Source organism: Natator depressus, chromosome 10 (genome assembly GCF_965152275.1).
Source record: "Natator depressus isolate rNatDep1 chromosome 10, rNatDep2.hap1, whole genome shotgun sequence".
NCBI classification, from domain to species: domain Eukaryota; kingdom Metazoa; phylum Chordata; order Testudines; family Cheloniidae; genus Natator; species Natator depressus.
Window position 1 is genome coordinate 71,942,885 of NC_134243.1, and position 12,216 is coordinate 71,955,100.

The 12,216-nt window shown below is 46.8% G+C and overlaps 1 protein-coding gene across 5 annotated transcripts in view; it reads left to right on the top strand.

Moving 5' to 3' along the window:
• The window catches only part of CHD2 (chromodomain helicase DNA binding protein 2), an 84,812-nt gene that overhangs the window by 39,289 nt on the left and 33,307 nt on the right, over positions 1-12,216 (top strand). For all 5 annotated transcript variants that reach the window (XM_074966509.1, XM_074966510.1, XM_074966511.1 and 2 more), the window contains 7 exons: positions 865-989; positions 1,905-2,121; positions 2,768-2,857; positions 3,973-4,163; positions 9,277-9,465; positions 10,329-10,491; positions 11,964-12,116. In XM_074966509.1, coding sequence (XP_074822610.1) covers positions 865-989; positions 1,905-2,121; positions 2,768-2,857; positions 3,973-4,163; positions 9,277-9,465; positions 10,329-10,491; positions 11,964-12,116 — 1,128 coding nt within the window. The remainder of the gene's footprint in view (positions 1-864; positions 990-1,904; positions 2,122-2,767; positions 2,858-3,972; positions 4,164-9,276; positions 9,466-10,328; positions 10,492-11,963; positions 12,117-12,216) is intronic.

A 12,216-nucleotide genomic window follows, 5' to 3' on the forward strand; every position in this document is an offset into this window, starting at 1 on the left:
TGTTATTTTACAGTGCAAATATTTGTAATAAAAAATAAATATAAAGTGAGCACTGCACACTTTGTATTCTGTGTTGTAATTGAAATGGATATATTTGAAAATTTAGAAAACATCAAAAAATATTTAAATAAATGGTATTCTATTGTTTAACAGCGCGATTAATCGTGCGATCAACTGTGATTCATTTTTTTAATCGCTTAACAGTCCTTGTTCCTACCCATCTAAAATACATCAGACTTCCTGGATATATATATATATATAAATATATATATATAAATACTCTCTTCCTTAGGAGGGAAAACAGACTTCTACAAGTGTTTTGGAATGAATGCTCACTGTTTTTGTACAATTTCTTTGTCTAATATCACAGATAGATAGATGAATCCCTTTGCATCTTATCCCATCTATAAATTGGGCACAATAATACATATAGGTGGAATGTGAGGCTTAATACTTGTAAAATGCTTCATGAGCCACATATAAAAGGGGAGTTCGAAATGCAAAGTTTTATTATTACTGAAAGAAAAGGCAACACACCAGGGAGGAAAAGGAATAGAGGATGTTGCACCATATCAATTAAAATGAAGGGGGAAGGGAGATCATAAAAGAATGAAGCAAAGAAAAGAGGCAGAGGGGGCTTTCCTGTAGCTCTAATACTCTGAGATTGGGCAGGCAAGCAGGAGGAGCTAGCAAGCTGTTGTTGCTGATGGCTCTTGTTGCTGCTGAGTGTGTGGCTAAATTGCAGTTACGAGTTCTCTCTCTCTATATACCGCATACCCATGTATCACCGAAGTTTTTATTCACTGAGTTTGAAGGCCTGCCTCATTCTTTTCTTCAGTGAGTTTAAGGAGTCTGCCTTTTTAGGTGTTGAAGCAGAGACCCAGGTTTGTTGCTTTGAAGAAACAGCCTTCTTACATTGGTGGCGAGAACCTGGAGCTCCGAGATTACCAGCTGGAGGGGCTCAACTGGCTTGCTCACTCGTGGTGCAAGTATGTAATGCTCTTGTTTTGGGTAATGCTCTAGTTTTGTTCAGGGTTGCAGCATTAACTTGTTTTTAGAGCTGTTGAGCCATATTTATTCATAATGTTTCCCTGTTACACCACAGCAGGATCTGGCCCTGTTGTTGTGATGTTTTGTATTTTTACCTGCCCTGCTTCAGCACCTTTAAAGCTTAGGATCTCAAACATTGTCACACGCATCCAGCAAAAATATCCAGGCTGCCTCCTAAAAGGGGAGGAAAAATTCTCTCTCTTTGGAAACAGAGGGGGAACCCAGTTGCATTGCTAGGATTCAGTATGAGCATGTGCACATGAAGCACCATCTTGATTTGACTGCATTGCTGTTTCTTTGGCACTGCAGGACTGGCAAATGGGGACCATCGTAATTGTGAGCTTAAGAGATACTGAGTGGAAAAAAAAAGATCTTCTCTCTTCATTGCCCTGTGGGGGATGGTCTGTTATGTGCATGGGCAGGTGTGTTTCTCTGACTCAATGCTGTGGAGATGGAATACTATGTTTGGTCCACTGGCCTGATCCAGTGTGGCAAACCCTGTTTTCCTGATAAAACATAAATCTCTCTCTCTTAGATTTCTTGAGCCATCTCCTGTAGGAGAGATCCACCATTTGAGAGAAACTCTTCTAAATGTGGTCACTGACTTTTTGTCTTTTGTCTTTGCATTTGCTTGCCAATTTGAGGGCAAATGCAGTCCAAACTTTGACCCTCTCAGTCATAAGTGATTCTCTGTAGAGCAGTTCAGTCTGAATTGCTTTGGGATCTTCTTGGCAGGATTTCAATGACCTTTTGCAAGGCATACATTTCATTCTCTGTCATTACTTGATGGCACTTAGTAAACTGGTACAGCATTATATTTATTACACCTTTATTTTTGTTTCTCCACCTTTCAGGAACAACAGCGTGATCTTGGCTGATGAAATGGGCTTGGGGAAGACTATCCAGACAATATCATTTCTCTCCTATCTCTTCTATCAGCATCAGCTGTACGGCCCCTTTCTGATAGTGGTGCCCTTGTCTACTCTGACTTCGTGGCAGAGGGAGTTTGAAATCTGGGCCCCAGAGATTAATGTGGTCGTTTACATAGGAGACATGATGAGTAGAAATACGGTGTGTAAATAAAAGGCTGGGGGGGCGTGCGGGGGAGAAAATCTCTGTGTGTAGATTATATGTAGCATGTGGTTCTGTAGTGAGGCAAACTCTGGGTTGACATTATAGCTATAACTGTGCAGTTTGACCAGGTTCACAACAGTAGAGGCCTCTGTGTCTCGGGCCTTCCCATTGCTTAAATAATGTGTGTACAGTGATTATTTTATTGAGCAATGGAGGTGCAGACAGGTAGGACTTTACTGGGCAATATAGGAAGCCTCAGGTTATGACTAATAATGAGACAGTGAATATTAAATGCCTACAGGTAATGGGAGGATTAAACTGCCAGGAGATCTGGTTTAAATTACTGGCTCTTCCGCAGACAGCTTCTCTGCGTTTGGGTAAATCGCATGATCTCTGTGCCTCAGTTCCCCATCTGTAAAAGGAGGACGATAATCCTTCCTCCTACCCACCCTTTGTCTCTCCCCTCTGTAGATTATGGACTCTTCAGGGGAGTCTGTCTCTTATCATGTGTCTGTACAGTACCTAGCACAGTGGACCACGTTCTTGGCTGGGACCTGTGGGTGCTACAGATAATAATAATGGTGTGTGCCCCTTTAGCAGCTCCAGTTGAAGTTTGTGTGTGAACTGTTGTCTTCTCTCCCAGATCCGTGAATATGAGTGGATCCATTCTCAGACTAAAAGGCTGAAGTTCAATGCACTTATCACAACATATGAGATCCTCCTCAAAGATAAGGTATGCAGTGGGGAAGGGGTATTCCACACACACTTCCTCGTGCTGCGCAAATGGGGCTGCCTCCGTCCAAACCAGGGTATGTCACACTGTGAGTAGAACATATGATGATCCAAAGCTGTTTCATTCCTCCCCCAACCCCACCCCTCTGGTGACTGAGAACACACAGATGCAGCCTACCATTACTTGGTGTGCTTACAAAACTATAGAGTCTAGTATAAATATAGCACAGTAGTAGTATTGTTCATGATTACACATACTTATAAGGCACCTCTCACTGTGGTATCTGGGCTAGCTGTATTTGTCTTAATTTGGATTATTAACGTACCCAGTAAGAAGAACAAAACGCTTCATTCCCTTGCTGCCCACGGCTGTTTAATGTGGGCTGGAGAGGGACGGTGTTGGAACTGGGGATGGTAGGGTTAATGCACTCCCCATATGAGAGGGATGATATCACATTGCTTTTACACTTACAAAAAGAGAGAGCTTCCTGGAGTGTGCCAGGAGGCTCTGCCAATGAGTCACTGAATCCTGTGTGAGAACCGAAAACTTGGGCGGGGGGGGGGGGGGAATGGAGTGGTGAATACACTGCTTTATTCCCCCGCCCCCCAGGCAGATTTGCTGCTCTGGTGTTGATGCTACCTCAGCACAGTGCATGCTGGAGCATGTGAGCACAGCAGGGACTCTGCAGTCATGGCGGGGATGGATTAAAGGAAGAGGAATGTGGGATAGGGAAGGGTTGTGCTTTAGAAATTTAAAAAGAAGAAGAAACGATCAATTTAAAATCCATCTGTTAGCTGAAATGTGTTTGAGGCATTTGATAACGTGTTAGCTTGTAAACGCTTCTGTTCACCTCTGAGTGGAGCCAGAATTGGTGTGGTGCGCTTGTCCCAAAGGCATGTCGCCAAAGGAAATGTTTCTTGGTTAAGCACACTGAAAGCAAAAGGTGCTCAGACACCACAGAGATGGGTGCGGTATAAGAATTTGAATAGAACATAATGGAATGCAATTACTGCAACACTACTCAGTTGACTTCAGGCCCACAGAGAAATTAACATAAAACACTTGCGGGGCCAGTCTGATCTGGTGTGTCCTTTGGTTTTGTTTTTTTGCTCCAGACTGTTCTGGGCAGCATTAATTGGGCCTTTCTGGGTGTGGACGAAGCCCATCGGTTGAAGAACGATGACTCTTTGCTGTATAAAACTCTGCTTGATTTCAAGTCCAACCACAGGCTCCTGATCACTGGGACCCCACTTCAGAATTCTCTCAAAGAGCTCTGGTCACTGCTGCACTTTATCATGCCGGAGAAGTAAGCCTCCTTACTGTGTACTTCAAAAGATACCAGTATGTGTTTGTTGTCAAATACCATCTCTTAACTAGACATGGAGTATGAAATGGCTTAGTTTTGGAAGACAGAAAGAGTGAGTAAAACTTGAAAGGGTTAGGGTCACAGAGGGGGAAAACACAATGAAGAGGGAAAATGGCAAGGGCTGAGAGGTAAATGAAGGGTGCAAAGAGCTAAACTGTGTTGGCAACAGGTGGGCTGGGTAATGTAAGACAACTCCTCCATCACTGTCTTCTGGGAGGGCAACATCCAAAGAGCCAAATGCCTGTTTTAAGCAACCATTTCCAAGGCTTCCATTAAAAAAAGGAGACCAGTGAATGAGACAGTAAAATAATGGAGAGGGCAAAAAAAGCAAATTTCAAAACTGTGAATCAAAATCTAGTCAGAAGATTCTTTCCACAGAGTGATCTACAAAACATACAAAAACTGCTGCCATGTGAGCATTGCTCAAGGACAGAATAAGGGGCCTTTGGGTAGACTGTGATTTTAACTGAGGAGGCTCCGTATGGAGCCACAAAGATCAAGGTGTAAAAACATTTTAAAATGCCATAGTCCCATTTTCAAAAGTGACTTGGGCTCTTAGAAGCCTAAATCTCATTGGCTGTCAATGAGATTTGGGCTCTTAAGCATCTGAGTCACTTTTGAAAATGAGATGTGGGCTCCTAAGTCACTTAGGTATTTTTTTAAAATTTTACCCTGTGGCTAATAATGTGATACAGGCCTTTTGCAGAAGTGAAGAAAAAGAGCTGGAGATCCTTTGGCTATAATTAAAAGGCTACGATTTAGAAATAGCAGTCGTGGATTCCGTGAATACTTCAGCTTGTGGCTTGCAGCAGGGGCTGCAGCTGGAGTCATGCGTCCCTGCTCTGCGGCTTGTGGCGGGGGCCATGTACACATGCACTGTTCCCAGGGCTCCAGCGGGGGCTGTAGCGAGGGCTGTGTGTCCTTTCTCCCCCAGCTGCGGTTGGGGCTGTGCTCCTGTGGCTGGGGTTAGAGCTGGGACTGTGTGCCCCTGCCCCACAGCTACGGTGACTGCGGCCGCTGGAGCCAGGGCTGGGGGGGGGCTCAGCCTGTCAGTGCCCCCGCATTGGCAGCTGTCATCCCCCCCCCAGCCTAGCCCTGCTCTGTTACTTTTAGTAAAATCATGGAAAGGTCATGGGCTCCCATGAATTTTTCTTTGTTGCCCGTGTCCTGTCCGTGACTTTTACTAAAAATAACTGTGACAGAATCTTAACCTTAGCTATAATGTACCTGCTACAGAGATTGTAACCTGCTGGAGTAAGGACCGTGTTCTGAGATACTGAATTATTTTGATGGCTAAATGGAAGTGGTGTTTTTCACTTCCTGTCTCGAACTGTTGCATAGTGTTTCTGTGCACTGTTTAGATTACCATTTAATTCAGCAGGTTTTGGATCAGGCCCTTAAACTGCTGACACGTTACACTCCCACAGCATCTACATCTCACCAATCTGTTACCCTGTGTACAGTTTGGAATCTGTGGGGTAAAGTATTAAGGACATATAAGGTGTTGATAGCAGATGGCTTAGAAACACAAGGCGGGTGAGGTAATATCTTTTATTGGCCCAACTTCTGTTGGTGAGAGACACAAGCTTTCGAGCCACGCAGAGCTTTTCTTCAGGTCTGGGAAAGGAACTTCCAGCATCACAGCAAAATACACGGTGCAACAGATAGTTTAGCATAAGTAATTAGTGCACATGGTAAGAGACCATTCAAGGTGAAATGGCCTTTTAACGCCCCTGCAGAAATAGGACAAAAAAGGGGGCTCGTGGGTTGCAGATCGTTGTAATAAGCCATAAATCCAGTGTCTTTATTAAGACCATGGTTTTTAGTGTCTAGTGAAGTTATGACTTTAAGCTCCCAGGTTCGTCTTTTGAAGGTGTTTTGCAGGTTTTCTTTGAGGATGGAGGACTGAGAAGTGAGATATGGAGTGATTGTTTTGTGAAAAGTGTTCACCCCCGGGTGAATCATGCTTGTCTTTTATCATTTTTCTGTGTGAGTTCATTCAGGAGTGCAGTGATTGTCTGGTTTTGCCCACTTAGTTATTATTTAATGTTTAGTGCACTGAATGAGGTACACCACATGTTGTGATAGGCATGTGTAGGACTCATGGATCTTGAAAGATGTGTTGGGAGTGGTACTGACAGTTGTAGCAGTGGAGTCTCCAGGTTTTACATCTGTAGTTCTGGCAGGGTCTGGTGTCACTTTAAGTTGGTGAGTCCTGATCTGTGAGGAATTTGCTTCTGATGAGGTTGGGGGTTGTTTGAAGGTCAGAAGAGGGGGTTCAGGAAAGATTTCTTTCAGGATGTGGTCCCTATTGAGTATGGGTTGCAACTCTTTAATGATACCCCGTATGGGTTCCAGCATGGGGTGATAGATGACAACTAGAGATGTGGAGTTGGAGGGTTTTTTTCCTGTATTAAAGCAGGTTCTCACGGGGTATTTGGGTGACCCCTTCCTGGATGCAGTCTACTTCTCTGGTGGAGTGTCCTTGTTTGGTGAAGGCGGTTCTGAGTTTAAGGTGTGTATTCAGGACGGTCTCCTCGGAACATATTTTGTGGTGTCTGAGGGCTTGGCTGTAGATAACAGATTTCTTTGTGTGTTTTGGGGTGGGGGGGTGTTACTGGATCTGTGAAGGTGAGTGTAGTGATCCATGGGTTTTTTGTATGTCATTATCTGTAGGGCTCTATTGCTGAAGCTGATCATGGTGTCCATAAAGTTGATGCTTGTGGTGTGGGAGTGATCTAGAGAGAGTTTGATGGATAGGTGGAAGTGGTTGAAGTTGTGGTGGAAATCTATGAGGAAATGTAGATAATCTGTCCAGAGGATGAAAATGTCATCAACATATCTCATTGGTTGAGATATTGGTTTTGTAGTGCCTTTGTCCAGAAATTCTTCCTCAAGGTGGCCCAAGAGGAGGTTGGCATATTGGGGAACTGTCCTAGTACTCATGTCTGTTTCTGTGGTTTGGACAATGTGTTTGCTGTTGAGTGTAAAATTCTTAAGGGTGAGGATGAAATGGGTGAGTTTAGTGACATTTGGGGTGCATATCTGAGTGTTTTCCGTTGTTTTGTAGATATTTGAGGCAGGCAGCAAAGCCATCGTGACATCGATGTTGGTGTATAGGGAGGTGACGTCCGTGGTGGCAAGGATGATGTTCTGAGGGAGGTTGTTAATGTTGCAGAGTTTCTGGAGGAAGCTGGTCCTTTGTGTGGTGAGTGGTTTGAGGATGGTTTCTATAAGTCTTAATATTCCTTCAGTAACAGTACCAGAGCTAGATATAATGGGTCTGGCTGGATTCCCGTGTTTGTGTATCTTAGGAAGCATGTAGAAGATCCCTGGGGCGAGTTTGTGGAAGATGAGGTTGTAGAGTTTCTCTTGGAGTTGTTTGGGGAAAGATTTGATGATATCCTTAAATTCCTGGGTGAATTGTGGTGGGTGGGGGTCTTCTTTGAGTTCTTTATAGTAGGTGGAGTCAGAGAGAAGCTTAAAGTCAGGGGAGAAGTTTGGGCTAGAAGGAAGGGATTACAGGGCAGTATTGCGAAGACCTGACTTCATTCAGTATAATATACATCAGTGATCTGAGAGTAGCAACGTGCTTTGAAATGATTACATTCCTGGTTAAAAAGAATGGAGTGAGGGAGAAATACAAAAGAGAGAATGATTTAGTGAGGTTAGGCAATGGCTTGCACAATTCACTGTGTAGATAATTGTTAGGTTCTAGAGCTAAAATCAAAGATGTGAAAAGGAGATCAGTATCTTCAAATGCTAAGGTATCTAGATGTTATGAATGTTCATTGTTTGCTACTGTTTTAAATAACACTTTCATATTGTACAGAAGTTCATATTTACCTCCGTAACTCAGAGTCACAGAAGAAATACTTCTACTGATCAAGAGGTCCCTGTTAACGAGACCTGTTGCTATTTACTGTGTCTTATGGGCAAGGAACATCTTGGGATTCTATAAGTTTGTGCAGAATGATCGTGAAGGTTATCAACCCCCGACTTCTGCACGTAGTGCTGGGCATTCCCCTTGCTATTACTCCAAAGCTTGTTCTCTAATCTCTCTCGAGGTTATTGTTGATGTCTCCATATCCTCTTGGTGACTGTTCTATTGTCTAATTGCTCTTCTTGTTAGGAAAGATTTCCCCATATCTAACCGTTCTTCAGCTTGAAGCTGCTCCTTTTTGTAGTACATCCAAACTAAGCCTCAACTGAGAATTTCCCCCCCTTTTCTTTTAATGTTACGTATTCTCCACGATTTTACTTCAGGGCAATTCCCCCACGTAACCGGGGAATTATTAGCAGAGTCCTTGATAAAAACAGATTCAGTGGTAGTTGTTTTTTCCAGAGTAGAATGTAGCTCTTGGTTGGAACGATGGATTTAATGTACTATCCTCCATTATCATCTTTCTCCAAAAGCTTCTTTGCCATGTTTATTCACTGTACTCCTTATTCCTAAACATAAGTGGGTTTATGTTTTGTGTGTTATGACCACTCATAGCTGCCATAAAAATATTTCCAAATGATGGCTGTTGTAGCCAGCTCTGGTTGGTTTAGCCCTGCCTTCTGAAGAGAGTCAGTTTTGTTAACAGTGGTTCTCCTGCAGTTCCATATAAATTTCTTGATGCTTCTTTTACTGAAGTGAATTTCCCTTTTACTCAAAGACTGCTGTTCTAGCTCCTTTCTCAAAGAACCAGAGACCATTAACAGTGTTGATCCTATAATCCCATTTTTGTTTCTTGGTGTAGGATATTTGTTATAGATAAACAAGGCATGGCCCTTTGTTCATGAGATCTAGGCTACATAGGAAGGCAGCAGCTTAGACAGTGGTTGGAGCAAGGACCTAGGACACCAGTGTGTTATTCCCAGTTGTGCCACTGTTTTAATTTTACCCCTCCTGTAAAATAGTGATCACTTATGTAGCTCACAGGGGTGTGGAATAAATAGCTTGTGGGGCATTTTGAGGTCCTCAGCAGACTGGCATTGTGTCAGTGTAAACACAGCAGATGGTAGTTAAGAGGCCTTCTAACCCACCACTCCTAAATTGTACCACCAGGTTTGAGTTCTGGGAGGATTTTGAAGATGATCATGGGAAAGGGAGAGAGAATGGCTACCAGAGCCTTCACAAAGTCCTGGAGCCTTTCCTTCTGCGCAGGGTGAAGAAGGATGTGGAAAAATCCCTGCCGGCCAAAGTGGAGCAGATTCTCCGGGTGGAAATGTCTGCCCTACAGAAGCAGTATTATAAGTAAGGCATTTACTGAGTTACTGAAGGTGCCCAGTGGAAACGAGTTTGGTGGGTTACTTCATTAGTGTGTCTAGTGGCCGTAGTTCTGTAGCCCAAGCCATTGTGGCAGTCTCCTTCAGTGGGGGCGGGGCTTTCTGGTGAGAAGCAGAGTAAGATAGTATCACATCTTGCCTATGTGTTGCCTGTCCCGAAGGCGGCGGTTCTCAACTTACTTATCATTGTAGGCCGTATGTGCGATCCACAGTGTGTTACCTGGGCCGCAGGGGCTGGGTGGCAGGGCAGCGGCAGCCAGGACCCTGACCCCCTGCCGTGGGGCCACCCCGGACCCCAGGGACTGGCTGGAAGCCCCCGACCCCTGTCATGCAGGGCAGGCCAGCAGTCCCTACCAGACCAAGCCCGGACCCCACCTCGCAGGCCTGCCTTTAGCACACAACTGAGCTGGGCCGCAGCTGTGTGCTAATGGGGCCCGTGGGCTGCGGGTTGAGAACCACTGCCCTAAGGAGATGCTACAAATCACCCCACTGGGTGGTTTGTTTTTAAAGTGGAGTGATGATGTAATTTATCTTGTCAGCATCCAGGGTGGGGACCATGCCTGTCTTATTTCTGTAAAGGCCTGTGCACGACCTTGTAATATTAAATGGCGCCTTATAATATTCCTCCCAGAAGGAGGAGGATTGGGATTTCAAGTGAGGAGTAAGAAGAGTTTCATGCGATAGAAAAGGAGATGGGGAGAGAGATAGGGGAACTGCTGCCCTGGCACAGTTGTCTCTAAAAGTTTCTCTGGAGAGTCCAGTCTGCACTGTCCCCCAGTGAAATGACAGGGCCTGACCTGAGGATTTTGTTTTGTCGACTGCTGCCTGCAGGTGGATTTTGACAAGAAATTACAAGGCTCTCTCGAAGGGGACAAGAGGAAGCACGTCGGGCTTCCTTAACATTGTGATGGAGCTGAAAAAGTGCTGTAACCATTGCTATCTCATTAAACCTCCGGAAGAAAACGAAAGGGAGACTGGCATGGAAATGCTGATGGTGGGTAGTTGTTTGGCGGGTAATTGCTTTCCCCTTTATTTCCCCCCATTTCTGCCTCCGTGCCAAAACAATATCTTGCAAGCAGAGTTCCTGTTGCCTCTGTCCCCTGGACATGCTCCCTACCTCCTCCCCATAGCCAAGCCGTGGCTTCTCCAGCCTTCCTCCCCGGTTAGGGGTGGTCTTGTGTCTAATTAGATTGGATGTCTAGAATAGGATGAATATACAGCCTAAGACAGGGGTCTCAAACACATGGCCTGCGGGCTGCATGCGGCCCGCGGGGCTATTTCCTGTGGCCCACCAAGCTCCCCGCACCCGCCCCCAGGCCAGGGATGGGTAAACTACAGCCTGCGGGCCAAATCTGGCCCGCGGGATTACCCTCCGTGGCGCCACGAGCCCCACACCGCTCCCTGAAGCAGCCGTCAGCAAGTCCCTGCGGCCAGGGGTGGAGAAGAGGGCTCTGTGCGTTGCTTTTGCCTCCAGGCACCACGCCCCGCAGATCCCGTTGGCCGGGAATGGGGAACCACGGCCAATGGGAGCTTTTGGGGAGGTACCTGGAGGAGCAGCAAGAGCAGCGCACAGAGCTCTCTGCCCAGCCCCGGGGCTGTAGGGAGGTGGTTCTGGCTGCTTCCCAGAGTGGAGTGGGGCCGGGGCCAGGGCAGGCAGGGAGCCTGCCCTGGCCCCCATGCGTGCCCTGCATCCCGGAGCTGCTCTAGGTAAGCAGTGCCGGGCAGGAGCCCGCACCCTGAACACCTCCTGCACCCCACACCTCAACCCCCTGGCCTGAGCCCCCTGCTGCACCCCAACCCCCTGCCCTGAGCCCCCTGCCGCACCCTACACCCCTCTTGCACCCCTGCCCTGAGCCCCCTGCACACCTCCTGCACTCCCTGCCCTGAGCCCCCTGCCGCACCCTGCACCCCAACCCCCTGCCGCACCCTGCACCCCAACCCCCTGCCACACCCCTCATCCCTCCTGGACCCCACACCCCAACTCACTGCCGCACCCTGCACACCACCTGCACCTCAGCTCCCTGCCCTTAGCCCCCGCCACACCCCGCACCCTTCCTGCTCCCCCTGGGGGCAGGGAGGGGGCGGAGTTGGGGTGGGGACTTTGGGGAAGGGGTTGGAATGGGGGCGGGACAGGGGTGGGGCCTCATAGAAGGGGTGGAGTGGGGGGAAGGCCAGGGGCAGCGAGGGGTGGGGTGTCAGTGATGCGGCCCTTAGTCCAATGCACTAGTCCTCATTTGGCCCTCATTGTCATTTGAGTTTGAGACCCCTGGGCTAAGATCATGCTTTGATGCTTTAGTCTCCGTCAAGCGGCTTCCGCTCTGTAAAGCTCTGTGATGGGGCTGGATTAATGCTGGGACAAACCTGACTTGAAGAACAAGGGCAGCCCGCTGTGCTGCACGTCGGTCTGTACAGTGCATACAGGGGCATGGTTGGAAGCATCTGTTGGAATGACGGTTACTTCTTCAGTCTCTAATCAGGAGCAGTGGAAAGCTAATTCTCTTGGACAAACTGCTGACCAGGCTGCGTGAGAGAGGTAACAGAGTCCTGATCTTCTCCCAGATGGTGAGGATGCTGGACATCTTGGCAGAATACTTGGCTATCAAGCACTACCCTTTCCAGGTGAGGCGGGTTAGTGGTAAGCACACACTCAGGGTTAACTTGAAAGTTCAAATTGGGGGGCACTCAGGGAACGTAAGTGATTTAAGTGCTCAGCCTCCCT